At 55.2% G+C, this 15,256-nt stretch overlaps 3 protein-coding genes across 3 annotated transcripts; 1 reads left to right on the forward strand and 2 right to left on the reverse strand.

The window, feature by feature from the left end:
• Positions 1-3,158: 3,158 nt before the first annotated feature.
• On the forward strand, positions 3,159-5,226 carry NCS57_00052600 (uncharacterized protein; the record flags this gene model as incomplete). Its single annotated transcript, XM_053050612.1, has 2 exons — positions 3,159-3,665; positions 3,724-5,226. 2 exons carry the CDS (start codon positions 3,159-3,161, stop codon positions 5,224-5,226), a joined length of 2,010 nt encoding a protein of 669 aa, XP_052919127.1.
• Positions 5,227-5,952: 726 nt separating this feature from the next.
• Positions 5,953-9,619, reverse strand: NCS57_00052700 (uncharacterized protein; the record flags this gene model as incomplete). The annotated part of the gene is made up of 4 exons (XM_053050613.1): positions 5,953-8,201; positions 8,256-8,379; positions 8,431-9,071; positions 9,388-9,619. The coding sequence occupies 4 exons, from the start codon at positions 9,617-9,619 to the stop codon at positions 5,953-5,955; spliced, it is 3,246 nt and encodes a 1,081-aa protein (XP_052919128.1).
• A 3,830-nt stretch (positions 9,620-13,449) lies between these two features.
• Positions 13,450-14,829, reverse strand: NCS57_00052800 (uncharacterized protein; the record flags this gene model as incomplete). Its single annotated transcript, XM_053050614.1, has 2 exons — positions 13,450-13,962; positions 14,014-14,829. The coding sequence occupies 2 exons, from the start codon at positions 14,827-14,829 to the stop codon at positions 13,450-13,452; spliced, it is 1,329 nt and encodes a 442-aa protein (XP_052919129.1).
• Positions 14,830-15,256: the final 427 nt, after the last annotated feature.

Genomic DNA, 15,256 nt, shown 5'->3' on the forward strand with positions numbered 1-15,256 from the left:
GCATAAACCTGAGCCAATCTATCTCTAAATCTGGAGATGGGGAAGAGTGTAGCCGGAAGGATCCGGTCGGGCGAGGCCGGTGAGGGGAGGGGGTCGAGTCTGATGCTGACGAAACAAGGACATGTTGGAAGAGAGTAGTACTGTATATGGGATTGATTATCAAACAGAAAAGGTAGAGAGAAATTGACATGGATCTTCTTGTTGGAGCGGACGTACGAGATCGGCCGAGAGAGAGAGGTCAGAGCAGAGACGAGACTAGCCAAGTTGGCTGTAGCAGCAACCGGCAAGCCATGTATAAGCCTAGACTTGGCGATAGACTAACAAGCTACTGTAGGTAGCGTAGCAAGCGAGCTCAAGAGCCGAGGGACGAAAAAAAATATCCACGCATCCAATGTCACTGTTGCTGCTGTGGCTGCGAGGCGTCTTGCTGTCGAACCGGGCCGGACTTGAAAGAGGTGGGTGATGGTGACTAAATTTCGACTCAAACCCCGGGTGGAAAAAGAGGCTGGCAGCAGCAGGACAAGCAAGTGTGGAGAGAAGCAGGCGGGCTTCATTCGCTGGATGAAGCATGCATGGTGTTATGGTTATTCCAAAGCAGCAGGGTCCGCCGTTGGGGCGGGGAGGAGAGGAGAGGAGAGGGGGGGACCTTTTGATGGTCTCAAAGGTTGATTCGTGAGAGGGAGTGAGGGGATAAGCAAGCGAGCATCCAGCTGGGGGATCCCATGAGTTGAAGTAGCAGCGGGGGGGAACCTTGGATGAATGGGCTGGTTGGTTGATATCCAAGGCCACAGAGTCATTACCCGCTCGCTGGTGGTGTGTGTATTATCTGACGTGAATTGCTGTGTGTTGCAACCAACAAAGACAATTGACAGAAATGGACACCGAGCTCAAGCATGATCAAGCTGAATACTGTCCCTCATGCGAGTCAATTCCGCGCGTGTCGCATGGCGCGTCTTGCGTGTGAGGCTTGCATCGGCGACGGGTACGTAATGGGTTTTACAGGGTAGGCATCTGTAGGCGGGCAGGCAAGCACTGCGGGATTACTTGTATTGCCGTGTCTAGATGAGCTGTACGAGTGGGACACGGATGTTGACCGTTCACGAGACGAGGGAGGGCATCGTGAGGCGGACTTGACGGTGAGTACAAGCTTTTCTACAACGGTTGCTTCAGGATGAGCCATTGATCACGTTAGGGCAAGATCTACTACGCAGCTGATTTAGAGTAGCAATTTAGCACCAAGAATTGGGTTGTGTGTGTGAGAGACGAAAAAAAAAGTGTGGTGCCGTCGTCGCAGGGTCCTCGTGTCGTTGAGTCGAGGTCTCGGGCGAGGAAAAGTGTCACACGACAAGTTTCCGCTTTGGGCCAAATGTCGTTGCAGCACGTGCATGAGGGATCCACCAGGAAGAAGCCTTGCAGAGGGAACCCCCGTTTTTTTTTTCTCTTCAGCCAAAAATTCTTCCCCCTGGACCAGCCAATGCAGTGCAAGCAAGAGAGGGGGCGTTGCGGCTCCTAGAGGCGCCGAGACGGGAGATGGCGGTGGTCGACCTTGGCGTTCTGGGCAGAAACCGTCGTTAACCAGAGAGCAGGCGTGAGTGACGTGAGAAATCGCGATCCCGAAGATCCGAGAAAATGGGGTGCATTGGCCTCGATGCAAGAAACCATGGGCGTTCCTGTGCGTGTCCATGTCCCGGTGTCTGGATTAGGACACCGAAGGTGGGAAAAGGAAAAGAGAGGGAAACTGGAAGGTTTATGTATGTACGGATGAAACAAAAACCAGAGGGAGACGGGCCGTGATGGTGTGTGAGCGTCTTGCCATTTCAATGCAGACTCGGCATCCGAATGGTTACCTCGAGCAGTAAAGAGGGTCCCTCCTGGTCTGTGGGCGACGGATCTCAATGCCCATGGTATGTTTTTCGAGCAATGATCTTCCAGGAAACGGAGTCGGCCGAATGGTTCCTGCGGGTCTTGACTGTCGAGATGTGCCGTCCTACCCGAGTCTCGCAGTCGCGTGCCCAATTGCCTGGCCTGGACGCCAAGACTTCCAGCCTGTTAGCCATCCCCGTAGCCACACGTGCTGGTGGCTTAACAGCTCCGACGTCATTACTTGTACTTTTGCAGCCTCTACCTAGGTTGCCTTTTGGTCGTCATGACTCTCTAAAACTCTACGTACCTGCAGACCGAGGCGACTGCATAATAACGTTAGAATCTGACATGAAAAAGAGAAACACGGCATCTTCTTCCCGTGAAGGTTTCCATCATCCCGCTCCTCGGTCTGTCTTTTTGGGACTCTCGTCGCCCATCACGTCGCTCATTGCCGTGGGCTGCCCTGTCCTGTCCTGTCAGGATCTAGCCTGGATCTCTCGGCGTTCGATGGAGGGAGGAGCGAGGGACCAGGGTGGGAAGGACCCATCCGCCAATCCCTTCCTGTCCATCAAATCACCTTCTCAACACCAACCATCCATCCCACTCACTGTCTCTCTTTTTTCTGTCACTCTCGTGCAGCAACCCACGTCCGTCCCTCCATCATCCCTGGCTCGTCTTTTTTTTTCCTTCCGCTCTCTTTTAGTCAGATCCGCTTTTTCTCCCGCCGTCCAAGCTTCAAGTCGGTCCCTGAAGGCGAGGCGGCGATGTGCGTGGCCACGGCCATGGAAACACGGGAATCTTCCCACACGCCCCCCCTTCCCTTCCATCTTTTCACCCCCAAGCTTTCGACCCCAGAGATCGACTTTCGTCCACACGTTCTCCCACGAGGTTAATTTACGCATTCTTACTGGTTCACACTCTCTCACCATGTTTGACCGACGTCTGGAGCATCTCCATGCTCCAGGCGCACTCGACGCCGCCCAAGGTTCTGCTTCAAATACTGCCCGTCCTCGCCCCAATTCACGACTTGTTTCTCGCTTCTTCTCCAGAGCACAAGACATGATCAGCAGAGGCATCGAGTCCTTGATTTGACCTTGATCCGCCGTGAATTGCTTCTTCCAATTCGCCTCTCACACACTTCCTCTTTTGGTGTTTCCGTTTTCGGACTCCAACACCTCTCACTTATACATTCGTATATAAACAGCCACAACCCACCACTGCCAAGAGATCACTCTCATTGAGCTTCGCCAATCGCCTACACACTCAGTCACAGGCACATCAAGCCTTTTACCAACATGGTTCACACCCGCCACGAAGCCGCCACCATCCCTGGCGAGATTCCCGTGCCCCACGGTCCCCCAGACAGCGACGACCCGGACGAGCCCATTGCTTATGCTACCGCTGATGAGCGCCGCATCTTTAGCCATGTTACTCGTCCTGACGACTCATACAATGAGGACGGTGTCTACTGGGCTGATCTGCCTCTGTCCCAGCGCATGAGCTTCGTCCACAAGATTGACAAGCAAGCTGCCAGCGAGGAGGCCAGATCCGCCTGGAGCATGTTCAAGGAGGATCCTCTCTCTCCTCTCTCTTGGTATTTCCGCCATGCTGTCATTCCCGGTGCTGGTCTCGGTCTCGAGGGTTACGTCCTATTCTCCATTGGCAACCTTGAGCCTCTCTTCAAGGCTGCCTGGCCTCAGTGCTGGAACAAGGAAAAGGCTACCGAGTGCTCTCACAACTGGATTGCCAGTGTCACCTACCTCGAGATTATCGGTATCATGGTTGGCCAGGCTGTTGTTGGTGTAAGTTACCTAAACTCACTCATATTTACACTTCCCACTGATACTAACTCCCTTGCAGGTCATGGGTGATTGGGTCGGCCGACGCTGGGGTCTCATCCAGGATGCTGCCATCATGTTCATCGGTCTTCTCATGCTCACTGCCAGCTGGGGTCTCACCCTTCAGGGCTGGGTCATCTGCTACGCTTGGTCTCTCTTCTTCTACGGTTTCGGTGTCGGTGGCGAGTATCCCATCACTGCTACATCGTCTCTCGAGGGTGCCTCCACCGACGGCAAGCTCTCTACTCGTGAGGATCGTCTGCACCGTGGCCGCCGTGTCACCACTGCCTTCCTGATGCAGGGTTGGGGTCAATTCGTCAACCAGGTCGTCCTCATTGTCCTCCTCGCCATCTTCAACAAGGGTCAGAGCTCGCCCCCTTACACGACCTCTGCTGCTCAGTACACCTTCCGTCTCTCCTTCGCCTTCCCCGCCATCGGCACTCTCTGGCTTCTCTACTACCGTACCTACCGCATGCCCAACGCCTCCAAGCAGCTCGCAGAGGCTAAGAAGCGATCCAACGTTACCGGCTACGACCTGAACGCCCTCCGATACTGCTTCACTCACTTCGGTGGCCGTCTCCTTGCCACTGCCGGCACTTGGTTCTGCAACGATGTCTTCTTCTACGGCAACAAGCTCTTCCAGTCTCAGTTCATCAACGTCATCTCTGGCTCTAACCACACCATCTTCACCACCTGGACTTGGAACCTGGTCAACATTACCGTCTCCATGTGCGGATACTACCTTGCTTCGCTCCTCATTGACAACAAGATGTACGGCCGCAAGAACATGCAGCAGGTTGGCTTCCTCATGTGCTTCCTCATGTTCGTCATCCCCGCCTTCAAGTACGACTACTACACGAGCCCTGCCGGTATCCACGGCTTCCAGGCCATGTACTTCATCTCGTCCTTCTTCAACCAGTTCGGCCCCAACTCGGTCACCTTCCTCGTCGCCGGTGAGGTCTTCCCCACTCCCATCCGTGCCACCGCCCACGGCTTCTCCGCCTGCATCGGCAAGTCTGGTGCCCTCCTCGCCTCGGTCCTCTACAACTACATCGATGACCAGACCAAGTTCTACGTCGTCCCCTGGTTCGGTCTCGCTGGTATGCTCCTCACCTGGCTCTTCCTCCCCGACACCACCGGCCTCGACCTCAAGGAGCAGGAGCGCCGCTGGCACTACATCATCGAGGGCAAGGAGAGCGAGTACCATGGTGTCGCCGTCAACCCCGCCCATCTGTCTCTCTGGGAGCGCATGCGTGGTCTTGCCAAGTCCTACGACCCCGAGGCCGACTGGCGTGCCAAGGTCGCCGACATGCGCGCCGAGTGGGAGCTTGTTCAGGCCAACCGTGGTCCCAAGGACACTGAGGGTGCTGAGATGCCCGACGATGGCGAGTTCTCCCCCGAGATCCACGAATTCTTCAAGCGTTCCGCCCCCAAGAACCTTGGTCGTCGCGACAACTCCCTCATGGTCGATGAGTCCATCAACGAGAAGACGGCTCTGCCTTCTGAGGACTCCAGCTCCAAATAAATCCTCTCCTCTTCTCTCTAGTGATACCATTCATTCTCCACAAAACATCAAATCTCACATATACATATACGCATATTCGGGGTAGCGAGTGGTCTTTAGCATGGCATTGGCGTTGATTGCGATTAACATTGTTTCCTTGTTTTTCCTTTTCTGCCCATAAAGGGCTTGGCATACATGTTACTGAGTTAGTACGTTGCGGGTGGTGTTAGAGTTGAAAAAGATACCACGAGTATAGATACTATGGTTGACGTCGAGTTAATACATCAAAACTGAAATTAGACATGCCGTCTCTTGCTCTGGTTCCAGTGATGTTCAAGTGATATGCTCTGAGAGAGCCTTGATTCGTTAAATTCAAACACACTCAATGCCCAACTATGGATGGATATACATATGTAAAATAATCTTACAACTGAAGAAGAAAGAAGAAGTAATCAAGAGCGGCCGTTGTTGGCCAAAGTTTCCATGGTATCTAGAATCCAAATCCCGTTGTTCGGTGCGCCAGGCACTTTGTCTTTATGATCCTCATGTGTGTGTGTGTGTATAATCAAATAAAACAAAAAAAAAAAAAAAAAAAAAAGTAAAATCGTCGTCCACTCCGTTCACTGACTGTCCCGTTTCCTCAAAAAGAGTAGGTGGCCAAAACCGTGGCCTTGATCCCAGTGTCTCTCTATTCCTCAACGGGTTGCCTTTTTTTAGTCTGTAACTTGATTTTCGTATTTGATACTGTTATTGCTGTCGTGACTGCGGTCGACCCTGCTGACCTGATGTGCTGGAAGATGGCACAATGACGCTCAAGACACAGTCGTCAAGATGCTCGTAAAAGTCTTGTGCCGTTCCGAAGCCAATCTTGCAAATCGAACACCTCGCTTTCGTCCCGGCCGGATCCTCGCCGCTGGGTAATCGATGACCACTGCTGTGACCCGTCTGGTCAACTTGGTGGGCAGCCGTCAGGTGTCGTTTGAAGACGTCGGCGCGCGTAAAGACCTTTTCGAAGGGGCTTCCGACACCGGGGCAAAAGGGGCAGACCATCGAACCGCGGTAGTGCGTCAGGGCATGCCGATTCTTGTCGTACTTGCGCGCAAATCCCTTTGTATGGTATTCGCATGTTACGATAGGGCACTTCTCGGGTCGTTCCTCCTGATGCGTGAGCATGTGGGAGGCGAGATCACGAAACTCGCGCCCACAGTCTGGATGAGGACACTTGGTCCTGTTTTCAGTAGGTCGGCGAGACGGGCTGGCTCGTTCGATCGGCATCGATGGTTCAACAGATGTCGAGACGCGTGGTCCTAAAACTGCGGCCGTCTGTAGCGGCGCTTCAGGGGCGAGTGATGCCCGTTGAGAGACAGAGTCTCTATAGTCAATGGGGGTCTGGAACTCCTCCATGTCATCCTCCCCACTAGATATATGTTCCTCGGTAACGTCGACAGATTGGCGTACTTCGCGCATCCAGTCCTTCAAGACGCTCATGGATGGCCAATCACCACTAGCTTTACCAACTCGATGCGGTCGAAAGTGGGCACGACGAAGATGCGCAGCCGCGTTGTAGTATGCGCCGTAGCGCTTTTGTGCCAGACATGCTTTGCAACGTGACAAGGGAATGATTGGCTGCGGCGAAGAAGGTATAGGGTTCTTGGGTTCTCTGCAAACCCATCGTTTGACTGTGGCCGAATGTTTGGCGTCCATGTGCCGTCGAAGCTCGTGATCACCTCGGAAACCGTCTGGATGTTCGTTGCACTTGTCGCAGTACACGCGGCGCAAAGATGTTCGACGAGAAGAGGATCTGAGCCTCGACGGTGATATTGGCTCTCCAGACGGTCGTCGCGATTCGGTGGTTGGTGATATATCGTCCCCTACTGTGTGTCTGCGTGCTCGCCCTGGCACTTCAACTGGCGGCACAAATTGCCCCGGAGGATGCAACTCCGGTCTCGAACCAAGCGGTACGTAGTGTAGGCCTGAGCCTGAGGGACCTATAAACGGCGTCGAGGTTGGAAAGGCTTGTCTGGACGGGGGCTCCAGTTGAGCTGGGGGTAAAAGACCAGATCCTGAAGGCCCCGAGTATCGTCTGGCTGGCATAACAAATCCGTTGAACCCATAGCTCGGAACTTCGCCGGTTCCAAGCTTGAGGAGAAAGTCGAAACTCGAGAAGATGTGCTTTGGCAGCCAGGTTTCGCGACGAACAACACGTGCTATGTGGTGGATGAGTGGTTCTTCCAGCTTCGCATTGCTCGATAAAGCGTCGCTCGAGTTCGAGAATAGGGATACTAGAACCTGGTAAACAGTTCGAGCAACTTGATCAGAGGGCTCTGCTGGTCTTTGACCGTTAACTTTAGAGGAGCGCGCAATATCAACCAAGATTCTCTCCACAGCGCTGAATATGCAAAGCGAGATGAAAACTCCGAGCCATTGTTTTATGCCCATGGCTGCCGGGTTTGAGGTAGCAAAGTCAAACGAGACCAGAAAGCGTCGCATGCATTCCCTGAGAAGCTGATTTCGTTCCGCAGAAGGACCACCTTCGATCGGAGGTCGGGGAGGAAGGTTATCTCCCTGGATAGTTGGGTTCGGTTGGGATGCATCGTAGAACAAGACTTCTCGAAGTAACTGTTTTGCCCGAAAGAGTGCCGAGTGCTTCACTTTTTCCTCCTCTCGCGACGTAGAGAGTTGACCGCTGATCGCCAGGAGCTCGAGAAGATCGAAGGCAGCGCCACGGAAACTTGAACTGGATTCGATGAGGCGCAAAACGGGGGGCATGGATGCTGTATCATGGAGATTCGGTTGTATGGCTCGAGTAGGACGTTCGTCCAGGTCCAACTCGCCATCCTGCCACCAAAACGTGTCCTGAAAGTCAAATCTCCAAGAAACAGTTCTTGGCGCCGTAACCAGAGTCGGGTTCTGAGCTAGGATGAGGTCGTTAATGCTCCCCCGTCGTGGATTAGATGGTGTTATAGGCGTTTGAGGCTGCGTCCAAGCAAAAGAACCTGCAAGTGACCAGTCAAAAACAGATAACTTTGCCTCGTCTAGAAACCCCATACCTTGGAGTAGAACATCGGTCAGTGAAGTGACCGGCCCTCGGTAACAGCCCAGAACACGCCAGTGTGCCTCTGATTCGGATGATGGCGCTCCCACACACCGCGAGCAGGGGTGGTTCGCATCGCACTAGAGATGACATGAGCTTGCAAAACTAGCAAAGTAGTCAAGAGAACCTACTTGGCTATTGGAAGCTCGGCATCGTAGACAAGGTTCGTTATTCCGTAAAAGGTTGAGTTCCCCAATCGATTGTAGGCGATGATGTCCAACACGAGCTCGTTTCAACGGAGGCAGCTGAGGGTCAGGAACGGATTCCCCGCCGGTTCGCGGTAATGTTGGTTTAGGATCCGGAAATGTGAAGCCCAGGCCAGATTCTCTCCTTGTCGAAGCCGTAGAAGGGGTTGGAAAGGGAAGAGGAGGTAGGTTAGTCGTTACGAGAGTCGTCGGTGGTTGAATAGGTGGTAATCGGTCCCGCGGCAACGGGACACTGCTGTTCTCTGGTCGTCGCTCGTTGGGCTGCAGAGAACCCCCAGGCTTTCTAAACAGTTCCGAGTCGCCCAGAGTTGTGTTGTTTGAGTGGAGTCGAAGATGGTTGTCACGGTCCTGCTGAGTTGAGAAGCCGTAGACATAGTGTATACACTGATCGTGCCAGCATTTAAACGGCGCTGGCTTCAACCTGTCGAGGGCTGACGCAGAGCCTTGTGGAACCGAGGTGTGAGTTACTCGGTCATTGTGTGTAAAGTGATGTTCAAGCCATGAAGGGTATCCAGGTGGCAAAGGGACTGGCGGTGAGTTTGTCAAGATACTAGCGACGTCCATGTCTATACTGTTAGTCTCGTCCGTACTAGGGACTAGACTCGAACGAGAGCTCGAGAACAAAAGTCTAGTTGCCAACTCACTTTGTTGTATGCAGGCCGCTTCGAGGCACTCGCAACGATACTGGAGCGCCCGCGCCTCTTCAGCTTCAGAGAGACAGGGAATGCGTGACGCGATGCCTACGCGGAGAAACCATGATTAGGATATGCGCCAAAGGATTTGCCGGAGCAGGAGAGGAGATGCCGAGGAAAAGCGCCAATGCTGACGGTAGACAGGTAGGTAGGTAGACAGCTAGGCACAGGGAGGCGGGACGAAACACACCGTGACGTTCGACAATAGTCTCGAGAGCGCGAAGTTTGTGCCGCAGCATGTCGACCTCGAGAGCGGCATTGAGAGTGACATGTTGACCTTGGTGTGCTGAAGTTGGTGCGACTGACCTCGGACCGGCGTCAAGGTCGACCTGAGCCTGAGGTTGCTGGCGATGGGCGGCGGCAAGATCAAGATGGGACTCCGGGTCGGATAGGCCCCGCGGAGTGCAGTCATCCCGGCTCATCTCTGGACCAGATCATCTCATCTCGTCCCGACTCGACTTTTCAATGCTGTCCTGTTGGGTTGTCCTGAACTGGTGAGCATGGCTGTTCGTGTCGTTTCGTTTCCCCCCCTTCGTTCGGCGACTAGTTCGCTGGCTGGTTACTGCGAGAGTCTGCCAGTAGCCATTTGTCGCCGGTCTGGTACACAACAGAAGGCGGGCAGCCGTCGGCCGATCAAGGAGACGGGAGGAGGAGGAGGAGGTGTATGTACTGCAAGTACAGACAGGACAGTACTGGACTGGCCAGCACAGCACTGCGAGGGTGAGTGAGGAAGAGAATCGACTCGAATCGACGGCCCCCCGGACGAGCAATATCAGGATTGAATCCGGAGGCTCTCTCTCGTGGAGATGCTAAAAATCAAGGCGAATGAACGAGCCAAGATTTATCAGAGGGCACGAGCGCACGACATTGTGCTGGGCCCCCCGTGGCCCCGGCCATGTGTGAGAGAATCAGCGAGGGAGTGAGGGCAAAGAGTGAGCAAGGTGGGGCAGAGCTCCCCCGTCGCGGCAGATTTGGAGATAGTGCCGACAACGATGCGGTGCGGTCTCTGGGCCTGGATCCGTCTGGAGGCCCCCGTCCGACCAGGTATAAACCGCAGAATTGCAAGGGGACCGCAGGGTACAGCACATTGGCATTGGCATTGGATTCGCGCGCAGGAGCTGTCCAGTCCCGTCCAGTCTGTCCTCGTCTGTCTGGCCATCCATCCATCGGCCATCAGCGGCAGGGCAGGCAGGGCAGGGTGAGCATAGCATAAGAAAGTGAGAGGCCGTGTTTCTTGGCCGACGTTGACACAGTATGTTGCCCGCCGCTGACTGCGTTCACAGGCAGTGCGGATCCCAAGCCATGTCATCCTCTGTCGAGGTCTCCAAGGGCCTTAATCCCAATGACAGACAGCGGGGAGCCACCCACCAACCGGGTCCTGGTCAGAGCCACGAGTCCAGTCCAGTCAAGCCAGGCATGAGCACGATTCCAGCAACCATCCATGGAGCACTGCACTGCACCAACAGCAACCCTGCCTGCGCGAGCTGTTCGTCCCGTTCGCCCTGCTTGCCCAGCTAGCAAGCCCCCTCGCCCGCAGGCTCCGTCACAAGAGACCCTGTCATGGTAGCCTCGTCGGGGTATTAGCCCCGTCTCGGCCGTAACCCTGTCACGGAAGGTGGCCAAGGTAGCCGGGAGGAGGGTGAGAGCTGAGCGCCGTTTGGCACCGCCGTGCCGTCTCGTCTGCTACATTTGCCTGGGTCGCCTTTTTAGAGCCTGCAGGAACGGTAACTGGACCGACAAGGCGGAGCGTGGTGGTGCTGGGCTGGTGGTAGCTCGAGCCGTTGCCGTGGCTTGGGGTTCATGTTTCTTTTCCCGGTGTATTGTTGGTCCCTAGTGCGTGCTGCTGGGCCGGTGTTTGATATTGCTTCTTTTTTCCCTTCCTGCCTGTCAAGTCTCGCCGCCATGTCTCGCCGCAACGTGGATAGCTTCAGCACGCGCTCGGCCCTCAATCTCTCTCTCTCGACTTGCTGAGGGTTTTTCCAGTGGGGCCCGGCCTGGCGGTAAGAGATGGAACCCTTTGGCAAGGAGCCGGCAATGACCTCTGGGCGTAAGATTGGATTGTCCTCAAGGGAAGGGGAGAGAGGTTAGTTAGTTGGCTGGCGGCTGGGACAATGTGGGATCAGAAGGAAAAAGAGGACTCGAAAAGTTCCGGCCGAAACTTTCGGGATCATCTAGTCTGGTCTGTCACTGCAGACGCGTCTAAGCAAACCCAGATTCAGAAGCCGGAGCAACAGCGCGTGAACAGTGACAGCAAAGGGCCGCGCCAGCAGCAACGGCGGCGTCTGACCGGTGCCACCAGCACCAGCACCACCAGGTCTTGTCCTGTCTTGCCTTGTCTCGCCTTGCTTGCCCCTGCCATGGGCGCTACTGCAACTTGGAGCTCGTAGCGTGCTTCTGTCTGTATCCGTCTTCCAACGACACGGTCTTTCCCTGCATGTGGATGATCGGCTGCGACGTTGCGAGATCAGCGGAAATTTGGTTGGATTATGTATGGGATAATGGGATCCTGGGGGGTGTGGTTTTTGCCGAGATGAGGCAAAAAGAGTGAAAGAGATACTGTACCAGCCGCCGGGACAATCAAACCCAAGTCCATGGTTGAGCCCGGGAAGGAGCTGGAGGTGAGGGAAAAAGGTAACCCTTCCCTGCCCTGGTCGTTCTCTCCCATGCTCATGGATCAATATGGAGCTTGGATGGAGGTTGTCAGAACGGGAGGGGGCCACCGAGCTTGGACTTGGGATGGAAGGAGCGTGGATGGGGACGAAAAAGGACCGTGCTCCTTCCCTGCTGGAACAGAGAGTTTGAAACCGGCGCCCTCAGCCAATGGGAGGGGCGGGAGCGACGGAACCCTTGACAGAGCACGTAGTGGGCAGCCGCTACCCTCGTGGCCCTGCACTCCGCCGGCCCTGGCACCTGCCTCAGAACCGTTGCGCTTTGGCCATCCCCGCTTCTTCACCGCGCGGTCGAAAGCCACCGAAATCCCGGTCGACCCTTCCTCATCTCGTTTTGTTCGAGGTGCCAGGCTAAAGAGGCCAGCCCTTGCGCAACACTGCCTGCATCTAGCATCTAGCACCTACATCAGTACATGCGTAAACCATGTACGTGTCTTTGGCTATAATATCCCGACTCTCTTCGGAGCAAACAGCGCAATCTCGATGACCACCACGATTCAGAGGAAGCAAGGGAGAAGAGGAAAATCCTGCATCGCCCATCCCCAAACAGGAAGATGAATGGTCCCGTCTTCCCAGCCCGGCGGGCTGCATTACGTCGGCCGGGTGCCCCAGCTTGATGCAACACCAGCCTACGGACCGAGCCAGCCACGTCCCTCGCCCTCCCACAAGCCACAGACACGTCCTTCTGTAGAAGCTCTAGCCAACCTCGGACCAAGCCCCGGTTGGTCGTGTGGGTGTGATGGACGCAGGCTGCTTGCTTCTCTTGCTTGCAATTGAGAGTGATACAAGTCGTGGTTGGCCAATTCTGCTGTGGTTGATGAATCCATGCAACCAGAGGAACCTATGTAGTAGCCATGCAGCAAGCTGGCACTCGTCAGGCGACTTGTCGTGCTTTCAGCTCGTCAACTGGCCACCATCAAATCCAATCCACTTGACTCCCCTCGTCTCGGCAATCAAATCAATGTGTATTAGGGATAATAGGTAGTTTATATACCCGAGTCTACTTTCTTTCCATGGTACTCGGTGTTTGCGTAGACAAGACAACTCGTTCATGGCATGCCCGCATGTTTGCATGTCGTAGCTGTAGCTCATGTTGAATGGCTTTCCCCCTCAGTGTGCCATTCCATAACCTGCTGTTGAGCTTTCTTTTTTTGTATCATCATGACCCAATAGACGCAAACATGAAAAGAAAAGAAAAGAAACGAAAAAAGAACTGACCCAGACCAAACAAGGGCAGAAGGGGTGGTAGGGCTGTTGCTCGTCACCACACCGGGGACGAAGGCGTGGAGGGACGGAGGTATGAGGCGGAGGAGGTGAGGAAAGGGTTGATAAGAAAGGGAACAACGAGGCCGCCTGCTGAAGAAATGAGAAACCCGAACCGAGTAAAAGGAAAAAACGCCCTCCCTGTAACCGTTTCCCATTGTATCCTGTTTCCACACTCCCGCTCGCTCACCCTGTCACCCATATTGACCGCTCTATTACCCTCTCGCTTACTGAATTACAGTAGCGAATTTCCATCACTTGCTCGGTCCCTGTGGTCATCTCGCGACCACGTCGTCTCTCGCGAGTCCTCGTCCATCGTCTTATTCGTTGTTGCTCCACCACGTCTTCTCCCTTAGTGGCATCTCTTCACCCGCAGCCTTCCGGCTGCCGTCATCCTCCGCCTTGTACGCCCAGTACTCACTCAACCGGAGCTCGGCGTACTGAGCGTAATCAAAGTCAATCTTGGAAATGACGGACTGGATCTGGGACCAGATGCCCCAGTAGAAACCCGGCACTCCTCGGTATGCGTCGACCTCATCCATGAGCTTGCGCACCTCAGCCTCCTCGTCGACGTCCTCGCCGGTCAAGGAAAAGTACGTCTTGATGTACTCCTTCACGAATGCCAGCCGCTGGTCTTGTCTGGGCACTGCCGAGTAGTCACAATCATATCCGGCCCACTCGGCAAAGTGGTTGGCCACATCAAAGGCTGCGGGCGAAGGAGTGGCATACTCATAGTCGATAAAGTCGACAGTAGGCGCCGCATCCCCGTCTCGGTGGATGATGACGTTTGCGCATAGCAAATCGCAATGCGCAAAGACGAGCTGCATTTTTCGCTTTAATTAGCCAATCTGTTAACCCCTGGGATCAGGCGCTTTGCAACATACCCCGTTCTTGCCAAGGCCAGGCCGTTGGCTCAACTTCTTGATCATGCCCTCCAGCTCCTGCTGAAGCAAGGCTTGCCTCTCGCGCTGAGCATCCGTGTCGGTCGGCAGGGCAAAGATCCACTTTTGCATGATCGTCCACATGTTGGGCGGGGGCTTCCCCGGAGCGGCGTTGTCAATCATGTCCTGCCGGGCCTTGGTTCCGTTGCCGTTTACGTGGCCGTTAACATGGCCAAGGCCGTTGCTGGTGCCGTTGACATGGCCGTTGGAGGCTCCGTTGGTGTTGGTATTGGCGGTGCCGTTGACGTGTCTGTCGTCGCGGGCGTGGTTGGGGTCTGGCAGGCACGGCACCGTGGCATGCCACTGGGCAAGGCGTCGGGCAATGGCAGTCAGGATGAGAGTGTCACTGAGGTCCTGGGCACGGGCAGCTGTGCCCAGGATGTAGCGGTACAGCATGCCATTCTTGAAGCGGGCGAGCAGCTGCGTGGCGAGGCCGTGCCTCATGAGCAGCTCATGGTTCTCAGCCTCGCGCTCACGGTCGATGAGGATGGCAGTCCCATGACCGTAGGCGCGGAGCAGGATGGAGTCCTTGTCAACGTCGAGCTTAGACAGGCCGGGACGGCGGTTGACAGCCTTGAGCAGGGTGTTTGTGATGCCGTCAGTGAAGCGCACAAAGTCAACGTTGGAGTCCTCGCTTGCCCAGTCGGGCATGAGGGTCAGGATGAGTTTTCGTGCCGAGTTATCAGAGTCATTATTGTCGTAGGCCAGGTCAAGGAAAGGCACATGGCCAAACTCGACGTTGGGCGGTGAGGCCGTCATGGTCACGCGAGAGCAGAGACAAGCGTCGACGAGCGAGAAGAAAAGAGATGAAGCTAAGCAACAACAGGTCGCGAGATGACGATGCGACCAGAAGTGACGATCAAGATGAAGGGGAGGTTAGAGGCGATGAGAATTGATGCTCCGATGGTGAGAGATGCTCAGTTCGTTGGCATACGGGTGTCCCAGGGGCTTCAGTTCAGGGGCGGGATCCGGGGACGGGACAAGACCAGGACAGGACGGCCGGCGACGGTGGTGACAGGCGGTGGAGAAAGGGGGCGCCGGAAGGAAACCAAGACTCGACAACGGAGCTGGAGGGAGGGGAGGGGGGAGAACGGGAGGGGTGGCAGCGGCCGGGGAGCGGAGAATTCGGGGAGGGCCGAGATGCGGATGTCGATATGCGATGATGACAACGACGGCGATGGCGGAG

Source organism: Fusarium keratoplasticum, chromosome 1 (genome assembly GCF_025433545.1).
Source record: "Fusarium keratoplasticum isolate Fu6.1 chromosome 1, whole genome shotgun sequence".
NCBI lineage: Eukaryota > Fungi > Ascomycota > Sordariomycetes > Hypocreales > Nectriaceae > Fusarium > Fusarium keratoplasticum.